General features: G+C 42.7%; 1 protein-coding gene across 1 annotated transcript in view; it reads left to right on the top strand.

Moving 5' to 3' along the window:
- Positions 1 to 14868: 14868 nt before the first annotated feature.
- LOC143289713 (uncharacterized) overlaps positions 14869 to 24415 on the top strand; it is a 94522-nt gene continuing 84975 nt past the window's right edge. The window contains exons 1-4 of the mRNA XM_076598777.1: positions 14869 to 15896; positions 17050 to 17207; positions 18901 to 18957; positions 19771 to 19927. Of these exons, the coding sequence (XP_076454892.1) occupies positions 15065 to 15896; positions 17050 to 17207; positions 18901 to 18957; positions 19771 to 19927 (1204 nt within the window). The 5' untranslated portion in view covers positions 14869 to 15064. The remainder of the gene's footprint in view (positions 15897 to 17049; positions 17208 to 18900; positions 18958 to 19770; positions 19928 to 24415) is intronic.

The following is a 24415-nucleotide window of genomic DNA, read 5'->3' as shown; positions in this document are numbered from 1 at the left end:
TGCTGCAAACACCACAACCCCAGCGTGTTTCACCAAACTCCTTCATACTGTGCACGTCGTCAGCGACAGACAATTCAATCAATCCATGAATCGGTCAGTCAATCACTTTACTCCGGTTTGAAACAGATTCAGAAATTCGCCTTCAGCCTCGTCAGAAGGAAAAGTGTATAACTTATCGTTGATTTTTTTTTTAAAGAAATAGCCAGATTTGAAGAATAAGACGACTGATCATAAAATAAAGATCACTCACACGAACAGGGCGGGGTAGGGTTGTGGGTGAGGGAAGAAAGGGCGTTACACTGTAATCATCACAGTTAATTCATTATCACTGTGTGATGGCGTTGTACTATCACCATCACAGTTAATTCATTATCACTGTGTGATGGCGTTGTACTATCACCATCACAGTTAATTCATTATCACTGTGTGATGGCATTACACTATAATCATCTATAATATATATATATATATAAATCAAGGTAAAACTTTTTTCTGTATTATGTTGGAAATACACTAATATCTTATTTCATGAACAACTTCAAAGAAGATATGTTGAAAAAAAAAGTTTTAAAGATTTTACCTAGTTTGTTTTTTATTTTTCATTTTGTTTTATATATATATATGTGTGTGTGTGTGTGTGTGTGTGTGTGTGTGTGTGTGTGTGTGTGTGTGTGTGTGTGCGTGTGTGTGTGTGTGTGTGTGTCTCAATAAATATTAAGAAGAAACGTTGCAGAAATAAACCTTTATTTCATTTGATTTTTTTTTTCATTTTGTTTACTATCATATATCATATACATATATTCTTATGTGAATTTCTGAACACAGAATACTACCGTCTATGACGAATTGGATGCTCTCCACTGTAGATCAATATACATATATATATATATCTCTCTTTTTTTTCTTTCCAGATTTAAAATGTATGATTTACTGGTAAAGAAACAATAAACTACTAGAATTAAAAAAAAAAAACACCAAAAAACAAAACAAAAAAACCCCACGAAAAACAAGCAGGCCTATGGATTTCGAGAAGCTTTGGGGAGTCAAAAAGTTTGGAAATGAAAACCAAATCTGTAACGCTCTGAAGTAACCAAAACAATTGTTATAATGAGCACTTGTCATCTCAGCTTTTCAATTATGAATCTTTTTCATTTCACCGTACGTCGAAAAGCAATCAGTTGCTTTCATAGTATAACCCTACTTGTTAGATTTCAAACATAGTCAGCCAGTCATTGCCTAACACCAGTACCATTGACTGTTCCAAGGAAAGACAGATTTGTTCCAAGATGGGACAGGCTTTTTTGTTTTTGTTTTTTGTTGTTGTTGTTTTGGTTTTTTTCCAAAATAAGACAGATTTGTTCCAAGATAGGACAGATTTGTTCCAAGACCAAGATAGGACAGATTTGTTCCAAGATAGGACAGATTTGTTCCAAGACCAAGATAGGACAGATTTGTTCCAAGATAGGACAGATTTTTTCCAAGGTGGGACAGGTTTTGTTCCAAGATAGGACAGGTTTAAGATAGGACAGATTTGTTCGAAGATAAGACAGATTTGTCCAGACATAGATAGGACAGGATAGATTTGTTCCAAGATAGGACAGATTTGTTCCAAGGTGGGACAGGTTTAAGATAGGACAGATTTGTTCCAAGATAAGACAGATTTGTTTCAAGATAGGACAGAATTGTTCCAAGATGGGACAAGTTTTGTTCCAAGGTAAGACCTATTTAGATAACAGTATATTACCGCCACATAAGCCTGCTATTGTTGTTCTCTTCCAAAAGTTAACATTGTCATTAGTATGTGAAAACAAATCAGTCATGTGGGCTTGTCAGGTTCAGGACAAAGGATTGGAAATGCCTTGTTTTAGAATTCATGAGTATGATTGAATTTCACTTCTGGTTTCTTCTCGAGCAGTTAACACACTTTTCGATTTTTTTCCTCACAATACATCTTGAGAGGCGACATAAAAGTAAAACACGGCAAATAATTCATTGGTTTGTCACTATCCGGTTGCCAAAGTAATTCTCTCTCTCTCTCTCTCTCTCTCTCTCTCTCTCTGAGCTCTGTCTGTCTCTTTGTCTGTCTGACTATCTCTTTGTCTGTCTGTCTCTCTGTCTCTGAGCTCTGTCTATCTCTTTGTCTGTCTCTCTCTCTGAGCTCTATCTGTCTATTTATCTGTCTGTCTCTCTCTCTGAGCTCTATCTGTCTGTCTCTTTGTCTGTCTGTCTGTCTCTCTCTCTGAGCTCTATCTGTCTGTCTCTTTGTCTGTCTGTCTGTCTCTCTCTCTCTCTGAGCTCTGTCTATCTGTCTCTTTGTCTTTTTCTCTCTGTGAGCTCTATCTGTCTGTCTCTTTGTCTGTCTGTCTCTCTCTCTCTGAGCTCTGTCTATCTGTCTGTCTGTCTGTCTGTCCGTGTCTCTATCTCTCTGAGATCTGTCTATCTGTCTGTCTGTCTCTCTGTCTGTCTGTCTCTATGCCTTCGTCTTTCTTTCTGTTCACTCCTTATCTCCTTCACTGTGTGGACTTTGACAAGCTTCCGTGTTGTTCTTTATTTGTTGTCAGCAAATTGTTCCTTGCGTGTTTCCCTTCATTATTCAGGACATAAGCTCTGGTAACGACTGAGGAAAACACAGCGTGTTGTTCCATTTCACGTCCGTTCATATCATGCAATGTTTGACCAGAAAATGTCAGAGTGCGTCACAGTAATCCTCTGTTTTTCTCTCTGTTTGCTGCCCGTCAGCCTCTCTCTCTCTGTTTGCTGTCCGTCAGCCTCTCTCTCTCTCTCTGTTTGCTGCCCGTCAGCCTCTCTCTCTCTCTCTGTTTGCTGCCCGTCAGCCTCTCTCTCTCTCTCTGTTTGCTGCCCGTCAGCCTCTCTCTCTCTCTGTTTGCTGTCCGTCAGCCTCTCTCTCTCTGTTTGCTGCCCGTCAGCCTCTCTCTCTCTCTCTGTTTGCTGCCCGTCAGCCTCTCTCTCTCTCTCTGTTTGCTGCCCGTCAGCCTCTCTCTCTCTGTTTGCTGCCCGTCAGCCTCTCTCTCTCTGTTTGCTGCCCGTCAGCCTCTCTCTCTCTCTCTCTGTTTGCTGCCCGTCAGCCTCTCTCTCTCTCTCTGTTTGCTGTCCGTCAGCCTCTCTCTCTCTCTCTGTTTGCTGCCCGTCAGCCTCTCTCTCTCTGTTTGCTGCCCGTCAGCCTCTCTCTCTCTGTTTGCTGCCCGTCAGCCTCTCTCTCTCTCTCTCTGTTTGCTGCCCGTCAGCCTCTCTCTCTCTGTTTGCTGCCCGTCAGCCTCTCTCTCTCTCTCTGTTTGCTGCCCGTCAGCCTCTCTCTCTCTGTTTGCTGCCCGTCAGCCTCTCTCTCTCTGTTTGCTGCCCGTCAGCCTCTCTCTCTCTGTTTGCTGCCTGTCAGCCTCTCTCTCTCTCTCTGTTTGCTCTCTCTCTCTGTTTGCTGTCCGTCAGCCTCTCTCTCTCTCTCTCTGTTTGCTGCCCGTCAGCCTCTCTCTCTCTCTGTTTGCTGTCCGTCAGCCTCTCTCTCTCTCTCTCTGTTTGCTGCCCGTCAGCCTCTCTCTCTCTCTCTCTGTTTGCTGCCCGTCAGCCTCTCTCTCTCTCTCTGTTTGCTGCCCGTCAGCCTCTCTCTCTCTCTCTCTGTTTGCTGCCCGTCAGCCTCTCTCTCTCTCTCTGTTTGCTGCCCGTCAGCCTCTCTCTCTCTCTCTCTCTGTTTGCTGCCCGTCAGCCTCTCTCTCTCTCTCTCTGTTTGCTGCCCGTCAGCCTCTCTCTCTCTCTCTGTTTGCTGCCCGTCAGCCTCTCTCTCTCTCTCTCTCTGTTTGCTGCCCGTCAGCCTCTCTCTCTCTCTCTCTGTTTGCTGCCCGTCAGCCTCTCTCTCTCTCTCTCTGTTTGCTGCCCGTCAGCCTCTCTCTCTCTCTCTGTTTGCTGCCCGTCAGCCTCTCTCTCTCTCTCTCTCTGTTTGCTGCCCGTCAGCCTCTCTCTCTCTCTCTCTCTGTTTGCTGCCCGTCAGCCTCTCTCTCTCTCTGTTTGCTGTCCGTCAGCCTCTCTCTCTCTGTGTTTGCTGCCCGTCAGCCTCTCTCTCTCTCTGTTTGCTGTCCGTCAGCCTCTCTCTCTCTCTCTCTGTTTGCTGTCCGTCAGCCTCTCTCTCTCTCTCTGTTTGCTGCCTGTCAGCCTCTCTCTCTCTCTCTGTTTGCTGCCCGTCAGCCTCTCTCTCTCTCTCTCTCTCTCTCTCTGTGTCTCTGTCCCTTTCTCTCGGCTTGTGCCTGTGTGTGCAACGGCTGGCTTATGTGGCTGCATGTTGGCCTGTGACTTCTTTCTACTCGTGGCGGAGTCCTGGTCACAAGTTCTGGGAGGATGTGATCGTTTTAATGCTCCCAGTCTTGTAGTTTTATTGTGTATTCTATGATTTGCTATAACACACACACACACACACACACACACACACACACACACACACACACGCACGCACACACACACACAGACACACACACACGCATACACATACACACACACCACACACACACACATCACACACACACACACACACACACCACACACACATACACACACACACACACCACACACACACACACACACACACACACACACACCACACACACACACACACACACCACACACACACACACCACACACACACACACACACACACACACACACACACCACACACACACACACACACACACACACACACACACCACACACACACACACACACACACACACACACACACACACACACTAAAGCATGCTGACACCCACAAAGAGCACAGCTGTATTGCTGATTCTCTGCCCCTCCCTCACCCCCACCCCCACCCTTCATATGCAGACTGTACACAATCATGACGTGGAAAAACGAGAGGAAGGTGGCAGAATAGTTCAGACGTCAACACAGTGTCCGTGAGGGTCTGGGTTCGACTCCCAGTCTCCCAGTTTGACTGGAACATCAAACTAAACGTTTATATTATAGTCATTATTTTAATGTACAGGCTTTCAGGTGGGGACATTTGTGGAAGGACTGATGAGAAGTTGTGTGGATATGCTGCACAGTGATGGAAATTGGAAGTTGTGTGTGAACATATTGGACAGAGGTGGAAATTGGAAGTTGTGTGTGAATATATTGAACAGAGGTGGAAATTGGAAGTTGTGTGTGAATATATTGGACAGAGGTGGAAATTGAAAGTTGTGTGTGAATATATTGAACAGAGGTGGAAATTGAAAGTTGTGTGTGAACATATTGAACAGAGATGGAAATTGAAAGTTGTGTGTGAACATATTGGACAGAAGTGGAAATTGAAAGTTGTGTGTGAACATATTGGACAGAGGTGGAAATTGGAAGTTGTGTGTGAATATATTGGACAGAGGTGGAAATTGGAAGTTGTGTGTGAATATATTGGACAGAGATGGAAATTGGAAGTTGTGTGTGAATATATTGGACAGAGGTGGAAATTGGAAGTTGTGTGTGAATATATTGGACAGAGGTGGAAATTGGAAGTTGTGTGTGAATATATTGGACAGAGGTGGAAATTGGAAGTTGTGTGTGAATATATTGGACAGAGGTGGAAATTGGAAGTTGTGTGTGAACATATTGGACAGAGGTGGAAATTGGAAGTTGTGTGTGAACATACTGGACAGAGATGGAAATTGGAAGTTGTGTGTGAACATATTGGACAGAGGTGGAAATTGGAAGTTGTGTGTGAATATATTGGACAGAGGTGGAAATTGGAAGTTGTGTGTGAATATATTGGACAGAGGTGGAAATTGGAAGTTGTGTGTGAATATATTGGACAGAGGTGGAAATTGGAAGTTGTGTGTGAATATATTGTGTGAACATATTGGACAGAGATGGAAATTGGAAGTTGTGTGTGAATATATTGGACAGAGGTGGAAATTGGAAGTTGTGTGTGAATATATTGTGTGAACATATTGGACAGAGATGGAAATTGGAAGTTGTGTGTGAATATATTGGACAGAGGTGGAAATTGGAAGTTGTGTGTGAACATATTGGACAGAGGTGGAAATTGGAAGTTGTGTGTGAATATATTGGACAGAGATGGAAATTGGAAGTTGTGTGTGATTATATTGGACAGAGGTGGAAATTGGAAGTTGTGTGTGAATGTATTGGACAGAGATGGAAATTGGAAGTTGTGTGTGAATATATTGTGTGAACATATTGGACAGAGGTGGAAATTGGAAGTTGTGTGTGAATGTATTGGACAGAGATGGAAATTGGAAGTTGTGTGTGAATGTATTGGACAGAGATGGAAATTGGAAGTTGTGTGTGAATATATTGGACAGAGATGGAAATTGAAAGTTGTGTGTGAATATATTGAACAGAGGTGGAAATTGAAAGTTGTGTGTGAACATATTGAACAGAGATGGAAATTGAAAGTTGTGTGTGAACATATTGGACAGAAGTGGAAATTGAAAGTTGTGTGTGAACATATTGGACAGAGGTGGAAATTGGAAGTTGTGTGTGAATATATTGGACAGAGGTGGAAATTGGAAGTTGTGTGTGAATATATTGGACAGAGATGGAAATTGGAAGTTGTGTGTGAATATATTGGACAGAGGTGGAAATTGGAAGTTGTGTGTGAATATATTGGACAGAGGTGGAAATTGGAAGTTGTGTGTGAATATATTGGACAGAGGTGGAAATTGGAAGTTGTGTGTGAATATATTGGACAGAGGTGGAAATTGGAAGTTGTGTGTGAATATATTGGACAGAGGTGGAAATTGGAAGTTGTGTGTGAACATACTGGACAGAGATGGAAATTGGAAGTTGTGTGTGAACATATTGGACAGAGGTGGAAATTGGAAGTTGTGTGTGAATATATTGGACAGAGGTGGAAATTGGAAGTTGTGTGTGAATATATTGGACAGAGGTGGAAATTGGAAGTTGTGTGTGAATATATTGGACAGAGGTGGAAATTGGAAGTTGTGTGTGAATATATTGTGTGAACATATTGGACAGAGATGGAAATTGGAAGTTGTGTGTGAATATATTGGACAGAGGTGGAAATTGGAAGTTGTGTGTGAATATATTGTGTGAACATATTGGACAGAGATGGAAATTGGAAGTTGTGTGTGAATATATTGGACAGAGGTGGAAATTGGAAGTTGTGTGTGAACATATTGGACAGAGGTGGAAATTGGAAGTTGTGTGTGAATATATTGGACAGAGATGGAAATTGGAAGTTGTGTGTGATTATATTGGACAGAGGTGGAAATTGGAAGTTGTGTGTGAATGTATTGGACAGAGATGGAAATTGGAAGTTGTGTGTGAATATATTGTGTGAACATATTGGACAGAGGTGGAAATTGGAAGTTGTGTGTGAATGTATTGGACAGAGATGGAAATTGGAAGTTGTGTGTGAATGTATTGGACAGAGATGGAAATTGGAAGTTGTGTGTGAATATATTGGACAGAGATGGAAATTGGAAGTTGTGTGTGAATATATTGGACAGAGGTGGAAATTGGAAGTTGTGTGTGAATATATTGGACAGACTTGGAAATTGGAAGCTGTGTGTGAATATATTGTGTGAACATATTGGACAGAGGTGGAAATTGGAAGTTGTGTGTGAATGTATTGGACAGAGGTGGAAATTGGAAGTTGTGTGTGAATATATTGGACAGACTTGGAAATTGGAAGCTGTGTGTGAATATATTGTGTGAACATATTGGACAGACGTGGAAATTGGAAGTTGTGTGTGAATATATTGGACAGAGATGGAAATTGGAAGTTGTGTGTGAATATATTGGACAGAGGTGGAAATTGGAAGTTGTGTGTGAATATATCGGACAGAGGTGGAAACTGGAAGTTGTGTGTGAATATATTGGACAGAGATGGAAATTGGAAGTTGTGTGTGAACATATTGGACAGAGATGGAAATTGGAAGTTGTGTGTGAACATACTGGACAGAGATGGAAATTGGAAGTTGTGTGTGAACATACTGGACAGAGATGGAAATTGGAAGTTGTGTGTTAACATACTGGACAGAGATGGAAATTGGAAGTTGTGTGTGAACATACTGGACAGAGATGGAAATTGGAAGTTGTGTGTGAATATATTGGACAGAGATGGAACTGGAAGTTGTGTGTGAATATATTGGACAGAGATGGGAAGTTGTGTGTGAATATATTGGACAGAGATGGAACTGGAAGTTGTGTGTGAATATATTGGACAGAGATGGGAAGTTGTGTGTGAATATATTGGACAGAGATGGAACTGGAAGTTGTGTGTGAATATATTGGACAGAGATGGGAAGTTGTGTGTGAATATATTGGACAGAGATGGGAAGTTGTGTGTGAATATATTGGACAGAGATGGGAATTGGAAGTTGTGTGTGAATATATTGGACAGAGGTGGAAGTTGTGGAACACTTGGAGACAGGCAGAGTCAAAGACACAGGATGGAAGATTAATGGAAGTGCCTTGTTGACAGTCCATACCACAGGAGTGACTGACCCAGGTCAAGGTGTTGGGGGCCAGGGACACACTGACAGTCCATACCACAGGAGTGACTGACCCAGGTCAAGGTGTTGGGGGCCAGGGGCACACTGACAGTCCATACCACAGGAGTGACTGACCCAGGTCAAGGTGTTGGGGGCCAGGGACACACTGACAGTCCATACCACAGGAGTGACTGACCCAGGTCAAGGTGTTGGGGGCCAGGGACACACTGACAGTCCATACCACAGGAGTGACTGACCCAAGTCAAGGTGTTGGGGGCAGGGGGGTATATTGGACAAGAGATGAGAAGTTGTCTGTTTCTGATGGGAGTCACCTCAGCATGCTGCCTGCATGTTTCTGCTGTTGGTGAATCTGTCAGAGATCTACGTCACTCTCCGCACTGAAGCTTTTTCTTTACTCACCGTAGGTTTTGGCCCCGGCAACGATGCGCCAACTGCTCAGGAAATGGTAGTGCTCCGCGGTGTATAGCTGACACATGTCGGACGGACCTTGGGGGCTCGGGTAGTACGTGCCCAAGAGACAGCTCTCTGTCTCCACACACTTCTTGCTGCAGTCGATGTGAGAGCGGGCTGGCACCTCGGCAAGATAGAAATCCTCAATCACATAGTTGTCATTGATGGGTTGGTGGGTGAAGAAAGTCCCACTGGTCTGGACGTCAGAGGCGGTGGCCGACAGGTGTCCAGCTGTCAGGAAGAGCGTCAGTCCCAGCAGCTGAGTCACCTGACAGTGTGGGGACCAGTGTTGCTGTGTGCTGCACATCGTGTTCACCCGTCACTGCTGCTGTCTTCTCACGTGCCGAACTGTCAAGGATCCTTTGAATTATTTCTTTTTTGTGTGTATTTTTTGAAAATCTTTTATTTTATTTATTTATTATTTTTTTAATAGCTGACTTGATTCCTGTAGAGGAACGTCCTATCTCCACGCTGCTGTGAGCAGACAGTATATGTCAGTGTGTCAAAATCGAAATGAAAACTTTATTGTTATCAACTGAGAACCAGGTTGTCCATTCGTATTCCTGAAGCAGAGACACAACAACACCACCACCACCAACAACAACAACAACAACCATCACACATTTGTCCCCAAGCAGCGGATGAAGGCCTGTGACAACAGAGTGATAAAGTGCTGTCTGTTCCAGACCGGCAGTGCCACTGCTCCAACGGCTTGGAGACAAGTCAGCAGCACGAGCCAGCCAGAAAGTGATACCCTCACCCCCACCCCCGGGCCCTCACCCGGCCTCCCCCACACCATCCACCCAGTCATCACCACACAGGCGTCGTTCCACACCCCTTCTTCTGATTGGTCCTCAGCGGGGCTGGCGGCATTCTGATTGGTCCTCGGCGGGGCTGGCGGCATTCTGATTTGGTCCTTGGTGGAGCTGGCGGCATGCTGATTGGTCCTTGGTGGAGCTGGCGGCATGCTGATTGGTCCTTGGTGGAGCTGGCGGCATGCTGATTGGCTGCCGCCTTGCACCGTGACAGCGAGAAGCGGAAGGTAGACGTTACTTGGCAGATGGTCCATAGAACGGTAATGCACCCCTCCCCACCCATTTTCCCCCTAGCTCCTCCTCCTCCTCTCTCTCTCTCTCTCTCTCTCTCTCTCTCTCTTCTTCACATCAACGTGATCAGAGCAAGGTTCGTGTTCCTTCAGTTTCAGAATTAACAAGCTGTCAAAGCGTGCGCACTGATCCATACATGCTGCAACAAAAACAAACAAACAAACATCAACAACAACAACAAAGAAACAAGAGAGCAGACGCCTGACCAACACAGACCAAGTGCCAGTCTAGTCTGTGTTTGTCTAGAAGACCGGCTGCAACTTGCTCTCTCTCTCTCTCTCTTTGACACGGGCAGAATGCCCGTCTTAATAAAATGACTTGTCTTGTCTTGTCTTGTCTTCTCTCTCTCTTTCTCTCCCATATTCGGGTGGAATGATAATGATCAAGATGGCACTGGGTGAACAGATAACCGACACATTAACTGTTAATCAGGCCATGCTATGTTATTATTTAACTATGTGAACTTGACAAGATAAACCCAGCATTAACTGTTAATTCGGACATGTTATGTTGTTATATAAATGTGTGAACTTGACAAGATAAACCCAGCATTAACTGTTAATTTGGGCATGCTGTGTTGTTAGATAGCCATATGAACTCGACGAGATAATCCAATATCAACTTTACTGATAATTAGGTTATCCTGTGTTGTTTGATAACTGTATGAACTTGATAAGATAACCGCTACATTAACTGTTAATTCGGCCGTGCTGTGTTGTTAGATAACTGTATAGACTCGATAAGATAACCGCTACACATTAACTGTTAATTCGGCAGTGCTGTGTTGTTAGAGAACTGTATAGACTCGATAAGATAACCGCTACACATTAACTGTTAATTCGGCAGTGCTATGTTGTTAGAGAACTGTATAGACTCGATAAGATAACCGCTACATTAACTGTTAATTCGGCCATGCTATGCTATTAGAGAACTGTATGAACTTCGTGATGGAAAAAAGATAAAGTGGATTTTAAGCTGTGTCCAAAGATTACCTCCTAGAGTTAAAAGCAGACATATGCTTTGCCTCGAGTTTACATCAAACTAAATTCAAGATTTCTTATTTCTGTTCTTTCTTTTCTTTTCTGTTTTCCTTTGATTCTTTCCTGTCTTTACTGCGTGCTAGCACACGCAGGGACTGACGCATTTGGCTGACGCTATAACTGTTTATCGTCATGGGACTCCAGGTTCAAAGAACTAGATACTTCGGTAAACTGTCAAGTCCGTTACGGGATTGCGAAAAGTGCTTTTTCAAAAGGGACAACATTCAGGCACATGAAATATTCGTGCACACACAACCACTGAAGCCATTTCAGAATGAGCGCATTTTCCTCTCTCTCTCTCTCTCCACACACACACACACACACACACACCAGTAACCACGGGGAATATATTTATTTTGATTACAACTTGAAATATATCTGTGAAAAAAACCGAAACATGAAGGAATGAATAACACCACACTGGCTATTGTCTGCAGACATTCAAGTGTTGCAACATTCCATACATTGTTTAATACCCACAGCTAACAAAAGGCTTCTCGGAGAGTGGTCAGGAATTCTGTTGGATGTGGTGATTTGGGCTTGCAGTTCCGGTCTTCGCTGTGTCCCTTCATAACGACGTCAGTGCATTGTTTGGGCTTCCTTCCGCTGTGATTGCTGTCTCGCTGCTTTCCGCTGCTTCCGGTCTGGTAGGCCTGTGTGTTTACACACACACACACACACACACACACACACACAGAGTCTCTCTCTCTCTCTCTCTCTCTCTCTCTTTCACACACACAGAGTCTCTCTCTCTCTCACACACACACCGTCATGATATCCAGCACTTATTGCATCGATGTTGCGTTGTACCAGATAGGTTTCCTGTACCTCCCCCCTCCCCCCATTCCCCCGGGCCAAAAAATTTAGGACCACTTACCCCTCTCTTGACAGGTCAAGGTCAGCTCCACTCCCATATGGTCTGCCCCCCCCTAACCCCACTCGTTACAGGTCAAGATCAGTTCCACCCCTATGGTCTGACCGCCTCTGGCCCCACGAGTTACAGGTCAAGGTCAGTTCCACCCCTATGGTCTGACCGCCTCTGACCCCACGAGTTACAGGTCAAGGTCAGTTCCACCCCTATGGTCTGACAGCCTCACCTCCTCTCCCCCGCCCCCACCTCTGACCCTCTTAACAAGAGGTCAAGGTCTGTCAAGAAGTGCACCAACTGACACTTGGATGACGGAAGCAGCTGATCTGCAGCAGCATACAACGCCTCATGATCAGGACGTTGATTCGTTAACCCTTAGGAGGTCGTTACACGTTCCTTTCCACACGTCCTTCAGTATTGCCCCCTAAAGACAGCAGCTGTGTGCTTATGTGTTGCTTCATTATCAGACTGCTGAAGCAGCTGGTTATCCAATCCTGTCCTTTTAGGGCAGTAACTGCACGCACTGTTAAGAGTCTATGTGTTGCTTCATTATCAGACTGCTGAAGCAGCTGGTTATCCAATCCTGTCCTTTTAGGGCAGTAACTGCACGCACTGTTAACAATCTATGTGTTACTTTATTATCAGACTGCTGAATGGTTTACCTTCAAGCAGTTGGTTATCCAATCCAGCCCTCTAAGGGCAGTAAATGCACAAATGTCAACAGTCTGTCTTAATCGTTCACCTTTAAGCAGTTCGTAATCCAATCCTGCCTTCATAGGGCAGTAACTGCACAAATGTCAACAGTCTGTCTGAGTCGTTCAGCTTTAAGCAGTACGAAATCCAATCCTGTCTTCATAGGGCAGTATCTGCACAAATGTCAACAGTCTATCTGAGTCGTTCACTTTTAAGCAGTTTGTTATCCAATCCTGTCTTCATAGGGCGGTAACTGCACAAATGTCAACAGTCTGTCTGAATCGTTCACCTTTAAGCAGTTCGTAATCCAATCCCGTCTTCATAGGGCACGCATTGTTAACAGTCTATGTATTACTTCATTATCAGGGCGATGATTTGTCTACCTTTAGAAGCTGGTCGTTATCCGGTCCTGCCTTAATGCCACTGTCGCACAGCTCCCTTCAAATCTTGATTAGAAGTGACTGAAATGAAGTGTACAAATCAATCCTTTATAACTAGCACTTCATCTGATCTTCATCAAAAAGGTTGTGCTGATCTCTTTATTTGCGACCATTGAATATGACGTAAAGTCAGTTCAGGGATCGCTTAGATATCTACCGGGCAAGTGTGAAAGAATACACATTGCTTCAGTCTCCGGCCAGTTAGTCTTGATTTGGTAAACAAATCATAGGGCTGTCCTTGCAGTTTGCGTGTCATGTATAAAATGCTTGACCAGTTATTGGCTGGTCAGTTACATGTCTTGCCTCACTCACACATTGTGTGCATCACCACACACAGCCCGTCTGCTTCATGCACTGCTGCACTGTTTTCCTGCATCAACTTGGATATTTTGAACCAAGGAAAGAGCGTTCATATGTCTCTGCCTGCGAGGGAATCCATTACCCTATTGTCCCTTTGATCCATATTATTGTACATAATCATTATCATAATTTTCTTCATTATTATTATGGATGATGATGATGGTGATGATGGTTGAAGCAAAGATAATGAAGACTGGACAATACCCTTTCGTCGAGAATAAAATGCCCTTGTCTAACAAAGAATATCAGTTACATGCTTGTTGTTCAACATATAGACCTATTTGATTTACTTCTTCCCGTTACTGACGCGGTGATGACCAAAATCAGCATGGTGATGACATTGTCATGATGCATGGTGTTGTGGTTTGTTGGAGTCTGCTGTATGGCCAACACTTAAGTCCGTCTTCAGAACACGGGGATTCTGTTGGGGTTACCTCGCCCTTAGCTCATGGCCCAAACACCTGCCCAGCTGTGACCACAGTGGTGATTGTTGCTCTTGATTGCATGATGAACCCGTCGTTAGGACACGTGGGGTATTCAGGAAATGCAACAGTGCCACCTGCTGCCCCGGCTGCCCCATCCTAGGGAACATCGCCAGGTGGTCCGATGCTACGGATATTGTAGGTAACAGAACGGTCATATCCGTCTGAGGGCCGTCCCCCTATCGGCCACCTGGGGAACCACCGGGATGGGGATGGTTGCCCTGCTACTGAACTGGTAGTGGCCTATCCCAGATCTTCAGTTGTGGTGATGAAACTTTCGTTCTGTGACAAGAGGTTGCTGCAGACAGCGGCACAACTGATTTGACTGATTGCTGAGCTGACCGGAGAGCCGGACAACTCAAGAAACAACATGGTTGGGAGAGGGGATAGGGGATAGAGAGTTACTTTCCTGAGTCACAGGCAGGAGGCCAGTCTGGACCTCGGACTTGAACACAGTCCAACGACTAGTCAATGACAACCTGGCTCACGGCATGGTCGGTGTCAGCCGTGTTCCATTCTTGGATGGTGCAGGTGAAAAAAGGCATCTGTCCTCACTGTGTTCTTTGGCCTCATTCTTTGTTTCGTTCACTAGTAATACGGGCCACAGGGAGAGGAAAAAAAACTTGACATTTAGAATGAAAACAATCGATTGTTCTCCACCGCTCTTATTCCGTTTTCTTGTGTAGCGTTTCAGTTTATTTGACATAATTTGGTAACTAAGACGATCAATTTTTGCACACGAAAAAAATAATCTGGTCTGGATTGTTAAAAAGAAACCTGAAATATAGATATCTATTTCACAACAATCTAATTGAACATAAACATAAAGATTTACTATTGCCTAGTAATGTTTAAAAAAACACTTTCTAATGTTTTAGTTTATTTCGATTCGTTTATGAATTTTGTTTTTTATGAACTTCCGGTGAAGAAACCCGCAACATTTCAGGCTCAACTTTCGCACATGCAGCGGTGTTTGCTGTGTGTCTCATGTACAGTTCAGTGTGTGTGGGTTTTTTTTCTTTTCACTTTGAGGTTGCTTTCAGCTGTGCATCAGCTCGAGAAAACTGATGATACTTTTGTAGTTTCTTATTCTTCATTGTATTATCTTTGAGCGTAAAAAAAAAGCTAACAAATCAAGAAAATGGAAGAGGAACTGAAAACAACGAAGAAGACAATTCGGTCTCTTTTGATATCAGTGAAAGATGGTTTAAGTGTTGCTGAGTTGGAGCAAGATTTTATTGAATTTGAAGGACGAAAGCTGCCATTCGCGCAGTTTGGTTTTCAAAATGCACGTGCATTTCTTCAATCACTGACTGATGTTGTTCAGTTTTTTAGAACTCAAAATGGCGAGGAGAAGATGAAACAGGTATCAGATGAATCGACAATCCACATTGAGAAATTGGTGGCCAGACAAAAATCTGCCCCCCAAAAACGAAAATCAAATAAAAAACCATTGACACGACAAAACTTACAGTCATACAGCAACAGAGGCAAAAGAGGTGGTGGTGGAAACACAAGAGGTGGGAGAGTCCCACAAAGAGGATACCCACGACCGTTCGCCAGCCCAAGCAATGCACAACCAGCGGGCAGACCCTTGTTGAGTTTGCTTGGGCCAGAACCAAGGCATTCACGACAGCCACTATTTCCATTACCACCACAACAACAGTCATCAGTTGGATCAAGAGCTCAAAGTGGAGTTGCACCTTACATGTCTGTTGCTGATGCTGCATATGAGAATTTTCATCAAACTGACAGTAACTGTACCTCCAGTGAGATAATAAAAGTGCAGAAAATATTGGATTCAGATCAGTGCACATCAAACAATGTGGAGACAGGCAAAAGTGGCCAGTGGTCGACAAGTGGCAGAGGCCAAGGTCAGAAAGGGGTGCTGCGTGGGAGAGGTAAACGAAGGGGGGGTGGAGGTGTTCAGAGACAAACCAGTGGCTCTGGATTTCATGACAGCACTCAACCAGGTAACCGTTTGTTTAGAATATGATACATTACTTTTCACGTTCATTTTGATTCTTCTTCAACAGAAGTTCTTTTCAGGTTTATTCTCTCTCCCTCTCTCTGTCAGTCTGTGGCTGTATGTCTCTGTCTCTGAGTCTCTTGCTTTGTGTATACATATTATTACATACATATTATTTAGCAAAGAACATGAACCATTTCAATTTTCATGAGATAAAAGCTTTTGTTTCAGTGTATCGGGTAATGTGCATGGTAAAAGATACAAGACCTGTACCTCCAACAGTTTGGTATATACCTCATATGTAGATCTCAAAAGAATGAGTCCACTTTGTATTATTTTGATCAGTATTACTATTACTCTATTACTATTAGATGATTTGAGACAGATATACTCAATGAGTTATTTTTGTTGTTTTCAATGCTATATCCACATTTCTTTCCTGCCTTTTTTCTTTTTCCTTTCTCTGTGTCACTCAGGCCTTTAATTTGTTTTGTTTTATTTTGTTTTTTGTTAAGAAAGCTGATATGTTGTAGTTAATCAGAGTAAAGGTTTGATTGTGTACATGAAGGGTAATGATACTAATTTGACCTGGCGTGGCAGAAGTGTTACATTTTTTTTTTCATTGTGTTAACTGCCTGACATCAAATTGCAGTGGAGTTAAAAAATAAAAAAAAATGGAGGAGGTTTTAGTCACAGTTATTTTGCTTGAGATTGATAGAAACCTACAGAAGACCTTTTGGCATGACTGGCTTTTTAAAAATATTGATTAGATTTTAAGTAGGGCAACTGGGTTGCTATTACATTGATGTGTCATGACAAATTTCAATGCATCAGTAACTGAAGACCGACCCCAAACCAAAGCCTGAGTGTTTAGTCGAATGGTGGCCTAGTGGTAACACATCCACATAGGGAGCCAGAGGATATATTGTGTGGGATAGAACCCTACTCTCGCCATGATTTTCTTCCCCTCCACTTGACATTGGTGGTGATCTGTATGTTAGTCGGTGGGATGGGACGATGAACCAAAGTCCTGTCAGTGTAGCATGTAATCGCTAAAATATCAAGATGGGAAGAGAAATAACACACACATAATTATTTATGATAACTGATATATTCATAACTGAAATTTCTGTTCAATTTCTGTTGCATGTGAACAGGATTGGCAGCAAATGACCAGTATATGGACTTTCATTCACAACATGACTCAGACTCAGACTGGACCAGTCAAGCACATGAAAAGCCAAATGACTGTGTCCACTTTTCAAGTGAAGATGACTGCAGTATAAACAAGGGTGTGCAGGATAAAGTGAGACAGGTAAAAGAGTGTGTGTTGAACTTTGATACATGTATGTCAGAATGTACATTGTGCTGACAGATTGAGGTGTGTCAGATTCAAATGTGCAATGGTCAAACTGCCATGCTGCATGTGTATTTATAATTTGTTTCCTTTATGTATCTCATGTTGTCAGTGGAATAGTTTGAGAATAATAACTTATATAAGGTTGGAACGTTCTCAAAATCCCCACCAAGGAGCATATCACTGGAGTCAGTGAAAGCAAATGAGTTTATTCAGTCTGCTGAAATTCATTGGTGTTGTGTGCATGATCTTATTTCATGTAAAATATTCATGGCATTTAGAATTTTGAAAAAAAACCTTTTTGATTAAAGAAAATTGGTCAAGGGCACTTTCTTCATTAATCAGTTTTTTTTTACATTGAAAAAAAAAAAATCATCACTCCAGACCTTGGAAGGGTGATGGGATTTGAAAAATTACTGAAAAGAAATTACATTGATTAACAGAATGGCCTTTTGTATTGTATTACTTATTGTGCAGATGTGTGCCAGACATATAAACACATATAAACACGATCAGCTTTAAATGTATTTGCTTTAGATTTATACATTGCTTATGTAATTTTGCATCTGCGAATAGGCATGTGTGTGGGTGGATATAATGTGCATGCTTGTGAATTCATCTGCAGACAAGTAATGTGTACTTCATGAAACTTTTGAAAGCTAGGTTGAATTACCTGATTTGTGTATTTTTTAATGTTTATTTTATGACTGTCAGTATGATTTTGAATATAAACATTTATTATAATTTTTTTTTTTTAAGTACTATCCTGTAAGCTATTTCTGACCCAGGCACACTTAATGATAAGGATGTTTAGGATGTATGTGACAAGTGGTTTATGTTTGATAAAGATGGTGTGTTTGTGTGAGTGTGACAGAAACTGGTCTCTAAAGTTGCTTGTGTATAAACTGTATATTGTGTGTGTGCGTGTGTGTTGTGTCACTGTGTGTGTGTCACTGTATGTGTGTGTGTGTATGTATGTGTGACTTATGTGTGTGTATGTGTATGTGTGTCACTGTGTGTGTGACTTATGTGTGTATGTGTATGTGTGTCACTGTGTGTGTGTATGTGTGTCACTGTGTGTGTGTATGTGTATGTGTGTCACTGTGTGTGTGTGTGTATGTGTGTCACTGTGTGTGTGTATGTGTGTCACTGTGTGTGTGTATGTGTGTCACTGTGTGTGTGTGTATGTGTGTCACTGTGTGTGTGTATGTGTGTCACTGTGTGTGTGTGTATGTGTGTCACTGTGTGTGTGTATGTGTACTGTGTGTGTATGTGTGTCACTGTGTGTGTGTGTGTATGTGTGTCACTGTGTGTGTGTGTATGTGTGTCACTGTGTGTGTGTATGTGTGTCACTGTGTGTGTGTGTGTTGTGTCACTGTGTGTGTGTCACTGTATGTGTGTGTGTGTATGTATGTGTGACTTATGTGTGTGTATGTGTATGTGTGTCACTGTGTGTGTGACTTATGTGTGTATGTGTATGTGTGTCACTGTGTGTGTGTATGTGTGTCACTGTGTGTGTGTATGTGTGTCACTGTGTGTGTGTATGTGTATGTGTGTCACTGTGTGTGTGTGTGTATGTGTGTCACTGTGTGTGTGTATGTGTGTCACTGTGTGTGTGTGTATGTGTGTCACTGTGTGTGTGTATGTGCAGGTGCTGAGCAGAGCTCCAAAGGGCCTGTGGGCCAAACGACTGCCTGTGATGTACAAAGTAAGTTGATTCGAAGCTAACCAAAAAGATGTTGTTGTAAAGTTGCGCACTGATATATCGCTAACAATTAGAAATTCACAACTTGCATCGGGATTTTTCTTCTTTCTCTCGTTTTTTATTTGATGGTAGGTACTAGGTAGGGAGGGGTAAAAAGAAGAGGAAAAAAGGAAAATTGCCTGTCTTCTTCCTGCAATGTCCATCAGTCGTTAGTCTGGCTGTTGTTGACATGTGGGGAGGTGCGCAGCGTGGAGAGAGAGAGAGAGAGAAGAAAGGAGGAGAACAGAATTTTGGCCCTAACGGTTGAGGCACAACTGCATGCAGAGCTGCACTCAGGCCTTCAGGCCCAAGGCCCTGTAGCAACCTAAGTTGTCATTGTCTTTCCCCCCTCATTGTTTCCTCTTGTGTTTTATGTATGTGTGTGTGTATGCATGTATGTGTCTGTATATATATATTCATATATATATATATATATATATATATATTAAAAAAATATTTTAAAAAATTTCAGTACTTTTTCAGTGTGTGAGTGAGAGAATGCAGGGAGTTGTACATGATCAATAAACAGAATAGGCTACGACCTCTCATCTGTTGTGTGGCCTCCTGATGACTTAGCATGGATAGTTTCCTGTCGATGGCCGACACTGAGACTGTGACAGATGAATGCGTGTGGCTGTGCACGGGGGACTGGGGATGAACAGCGTGGGGGTAAAGATGGGTCAGTAGGGAAAGACAAGAAAAGAGGACTAGATAAGAAAGCCTTACTCTGAACACTAAGGCATTGTTCTGTAATTTATTTATTGTGATCTCTTGCAGCAAATGTTCCATCAGGACTTACCGATGAAGGAGCATGGGTTCCACAGTGTGATAGAGTTTGTCTCGGAGATGCCTCACTTGGTGCGTATCGAGCGACCCTATGAGAACGGGGACTGGCTCTTGTCCGACGTGTCTGTGCCAAGGGAGGATCCTGGGGGTGAGACTGCCTGTCTGACCACCTGTCTGGCCACTTGTCTGTGTGCGTCTGTCTGCATGGCCTGTCTGTCCACCTGTCTGTTGGCCTGTCTGTTCACCTGTCTGGCCTGTCTGTTCACCTGTCTGGCCTGTCTGTTCACCTGTCTGGCCTGTCTGCCGGCCTGTCTGTCTGTCGGTAGTTTAGAGAATTCCTTGTTGGCATTTTTGCAACACCAAAAAAGAAAAAAAAGAAATCTGTATATTACTTTGTTTTGGGTTTAAGACAGTCACTTCAAAGTTCAGTTCATCAGCTCCAGGACCCCAGCTGCAGTGTTTTCAGTAATTAAAAACTCCCACCTCTGCCAAGATACTTGTCATGTTTAATTACATATGAGAAGAAAATGTAATTGTCTGGCACTGATCGATTGAGCAAGATGTTTGGAAATATTTCCATGTGATAAGTAGGAATAGGAACAGTTGGGAGTTGTGGTGATAGCTGTGAATGAAATCCAGCTTTTGTTTCAGATTTATGTGATTGCCTCATGTTGTGTGAGGAGGGTGAGGTTGCCTGTGTTGGTCTTTGTTGCCTTGTTCCTCTTCCATCATGTGTTGGCTTTCACGTTGCTTTGCATTGTGTTCAGTTACTGTTTGTCATGATAGATCCCCTGTGTTCAGTTACTGTTTGTCACTATAGATCCCCTGTGTTCAGTTACTGTTTGTCACGATAGATCCCCTGTGTTCAGTTACTGTTTGTCACTATAGATCCCCTGTGTTCAGTTACTGTTTGTCACTATAGATCCCCATGTTCAGTTACTGTTTGTCACTATAGATCCCCTGTGTTCAGTTACTGTTTGTCACTATAGATCCCCGTGTTCAGTTACTGTTTGTCACTATAGATCCCCTGTGTTCAGTTACTGTTTGTCACTATAGATCCCCTGTGTTCAGTTACTGTTTGTCACTATAGATCCCCTGTGTTCAGTTACTGTTTGTCACTATAGATCCTCTGTGTTCAGTTACTGTTTGTCACTATAGATCCCCATGTTCAGTTACTGTTTGTCACTATAGATCCCCTGTGTTCAGTTACTGTTTGTCACTATAGATCCCCGTGTTCAGTTACTGTTTGTCACTATAGATCCCCTGTGTTCAGTTACTGTTTGTCACTATAGATCCTCTGTGTTCAGTTACTGTTTGTCACTATAGATCCCCATGTTCAGTTACTGTTTGTCACTATAGATCCCCGTGTTCAGTTGCTGTTTGTCACTATAGATCCCCTGTGTTCAGTTACTGTTTGTCACTATAGATCCCCTGTGTTCAGTTACTGTTTGTCACTATAGATCCCCTGTGTTCAGTTACTGTTTGTCACTATAGATCCCCTGTGTTCAGTTACTGTTTGTCACGATAGATCCCCTGTGTTCAGTCGCTGTTTGTCACAATAGATCCCCTGTGTTCAGTCACTGTTTGTCACAACTGCAAGTTGAAAAGTCAGTGCAAAGTGTGAACAGTGCAGTTGGCAAGACACACCTGCAAGTTGAAAAGTCAGTGTAAAGTGTGAACAGTGCAGTTGGCAAGACACATCTGTAAGTTGAAAAGTCAGTGTAAAGTGTGAACAGTGCAGTTGGCAAGACACCTGTAAGTTGAAAAGGTCATCAGTGTAAAGCGTGAACAGTGCAGTTGGCAAGACCCACCCTTGTGCTCCTCAGTCCTGTAGTGTGTTCATTATACACGGTGGGATCAGATGAGCCATCTTGTGATGATTGTTATTGACTGGATGCCTTCCAGCAAATAGTCCAGTATTCCCTCCTTGATGTAGGAGATGAAGTCCTGTGTTTGTTTTCTGAAATGTGGTGCTGAGTTATACTTTTGTGTTGAATGCTCCCAAAGCAGAACTTGTACAGAGCAGCCAATATTTGTTCAGTTCTGTGAAATTCTGTGAGGAAGCAGAATGACCGACAGCATTATCATCCATCCCTCTGTTCACTCTGCTTACTTCTGTTAACCTTTGTTCTGCTTTGTTTTATCAAATTTATTGTTTATTTTACTTTGTGTTGTTTTGCTTTGTTTTATCCAGTGTTCATTTTACGTTTATGAATTTAGTTTATAAGCTGCTTTGCTTTATCAAATGATTATTTTACATAATTTATTAATTTGTTTATTTTTCTTGGCTTTATTGATTGAAATAAATAAAGTTTGTGGACATGATTTACTGTGTTCACAGTGTGCATGCATGGAATCCATGTCAGTTTTTGAAAGAATGATTACTTTGATAAAATTCACATTGCTTTCTGAAACCACCTTTATTATGCTGTATGGACATTCTTTGTTAATGTTTTGATTCATGATACTGAAAGGGCTTCACAGATGTGAACTATCTTTTTTCTTTGTGTAACAATTTGTGTTTGAGTGTGTTATTGTTTACCCAATACTGTAGTGTAAAGTGCCTATAATCCTGTTCAGGGATTAGGCACAGTATAAAATCAGATTATTATTATTGCTACAATGGCAGATTCTTTATGAGGGTAATACTAGTAGACCAGTAACATTGTCTCTCTCTCTCTCTCCCTCTCTCTCTCTCTCTCAGTATATATATATAAAATGCTTTTTTTTTTCCATCCCTCACCCAAAAGAGTGACTGAAGTGAAAGAAGCAATCTGTAAAGAAAGAAATGAAACCACCAGTGAACACACATAAGAGTACAGCCTCCCTCAGTCTCTGCTCCCTGATCAAGCTGCCCTTGATTCCACCTCCACCTCCACGCCTTTAAGAACAAAACAAAACTAAATATACATAATGTTAGACCTTAGGGTACGCAAAAAGAAAAGCATTGAATATATAAAGTCTTCCTTTGTTGTGAGAAATAGACCACAGCAGTTGTCAGCCTTTCTCCCCATATACATGTATAACCTTTTCCCCCATATTTCCTTTTCCCCCTTATAGCCTTTTCCTCCTTATTCATTATAGCCTTCCCCTCACACAGCCTTTTCCTCCTTATTCATTGTAGCCTTTCCCCCCACATAGCCTTCCCCTCACATAGCCTTTTCCCCCTTATTCATTATAGCCTTCCCCTCACACAGCCATTTCCTCCTTATTCATTATAGCCTTTCCCCCCACATAGCCATTTCCTCCTTATTCATTATAGCCTTCCCCTCACACAGCCTTTTCCCCCTTATTCATTATAGCCTTCCCCTCACACAGCCATTTCCTTCTTATTCATTGTAGCCTTCCCCTCACATAGCCATTTCCTCCTTATTCATTATAGCCTTCCCCTCACATAGCCATTTCCTCCTTATTCATTATAGCCTTCCCCTCACACAGCCTTTTCCCCCTTATTCATTATAGCCTTCCCCTCACATAGCCATTTCCTCCTTATTCATTATAGCCTTCCCCTCACACAGCCATTTCCTCCTTATTCATTATAGCCTTCCCCTCACATAGCCATTTCCTCCTTATTCATTATAGCCTTCCCCTCACATAGTCTTTTCCCCCTTATTCATTATAGCCTTCCCCTCACATAGCCATTTCCTTCTTATTCATTATAGCCTTCCCCTCACATAGCCTTTTCCCCCTTATTCATTATAGCCTTCCCCTCACATAGCCATTTCCTTCTTATTCATTATAGCCTTCCCCTCACATAGCCTTTTCCCCCTTATTCATTATAGCCTTCCCCTCACACAGCCATTTCCTCCTTATTCATTATAGCCTTCCCCTCACATAGTCTTTTCCCCCTTATTCATTATAGCCTTCCCCTCACATAGCCATTTCCTTCTTATTCATTATAGCCTTCCCCTCACATAGCCTTTTCCCCCTTATTCATTATAGCCTTCCCCTCGCATAGCCTTTTCCCCCTTATTCATTATAGCCTTCCCCCCACATAGCCTTTTCCCCCTTATTCATTATAGCCTTCCCCTCACATAGCCTTTTCCCCCTTATTCATTATAGCCTTCCCCTCACATAGCCTTTTCCCCCTTATTCATTATAGCCTTCCCCTCACATAGCCATTTCCCCCTTATTCATTATAGCCTTCCCCTCGCATAGCCTTTTCCCCCTTATTCATTATATCTCATTATAGCCTTCCCCTCACACAGCCTTTTCCCCCTTATTCATTATAGCCTTCCCCTCACATAGCCTTTTCCCCCTTATTCATTATAGCCTTCCCCTCGCATAGCCTTTTCCCCCTTATTCATTATATCTCATTATAGCCTTCCCCTCACATAGCCATTTCCCCCTTATTCATTATAGCCTTCCCCTCACATAGCCATTTCCCCCTTATTCATTATAGCCTTCCCCTCACATAGCCATTTCCTCCTTATTCATTATAGCCTTCCCCTCGCATAGCCTTTTCCCCCTTATTCATTATAGTCTTCCCCCCACATAGCCATTTCCTTCTTATTCATTATAGTCTTTGCCCCTTTTAGCCTTTTCCCCCTTATACGTTATAGCCTTTCTGCCCACATAGCCTTTTCTCCATGCAGCATTTTCCCCCATATAACATTTTCCTCTGTACATGCTCCTT

Source organism: Babylonia areolata, chromosome 14 (assembly GCF_041734735.1).
Source record: "Babylonia areolata isolate BAREFJ2019XMU chromosome 14, ASM4173473v1, whole genome shotgun sequence".
Lineage (NCBI taxonomy): Eukaryota > Metazoa > Mollusca > Gastropoda > Neogastropoda > Buccinidae > Babylonia > Babylonia areolata.
The sequence above is the reverse complement of the archived record's forward strand: the minus strand, read 5'-3'. Positions and strand labels throughout refer to the sequence as shown.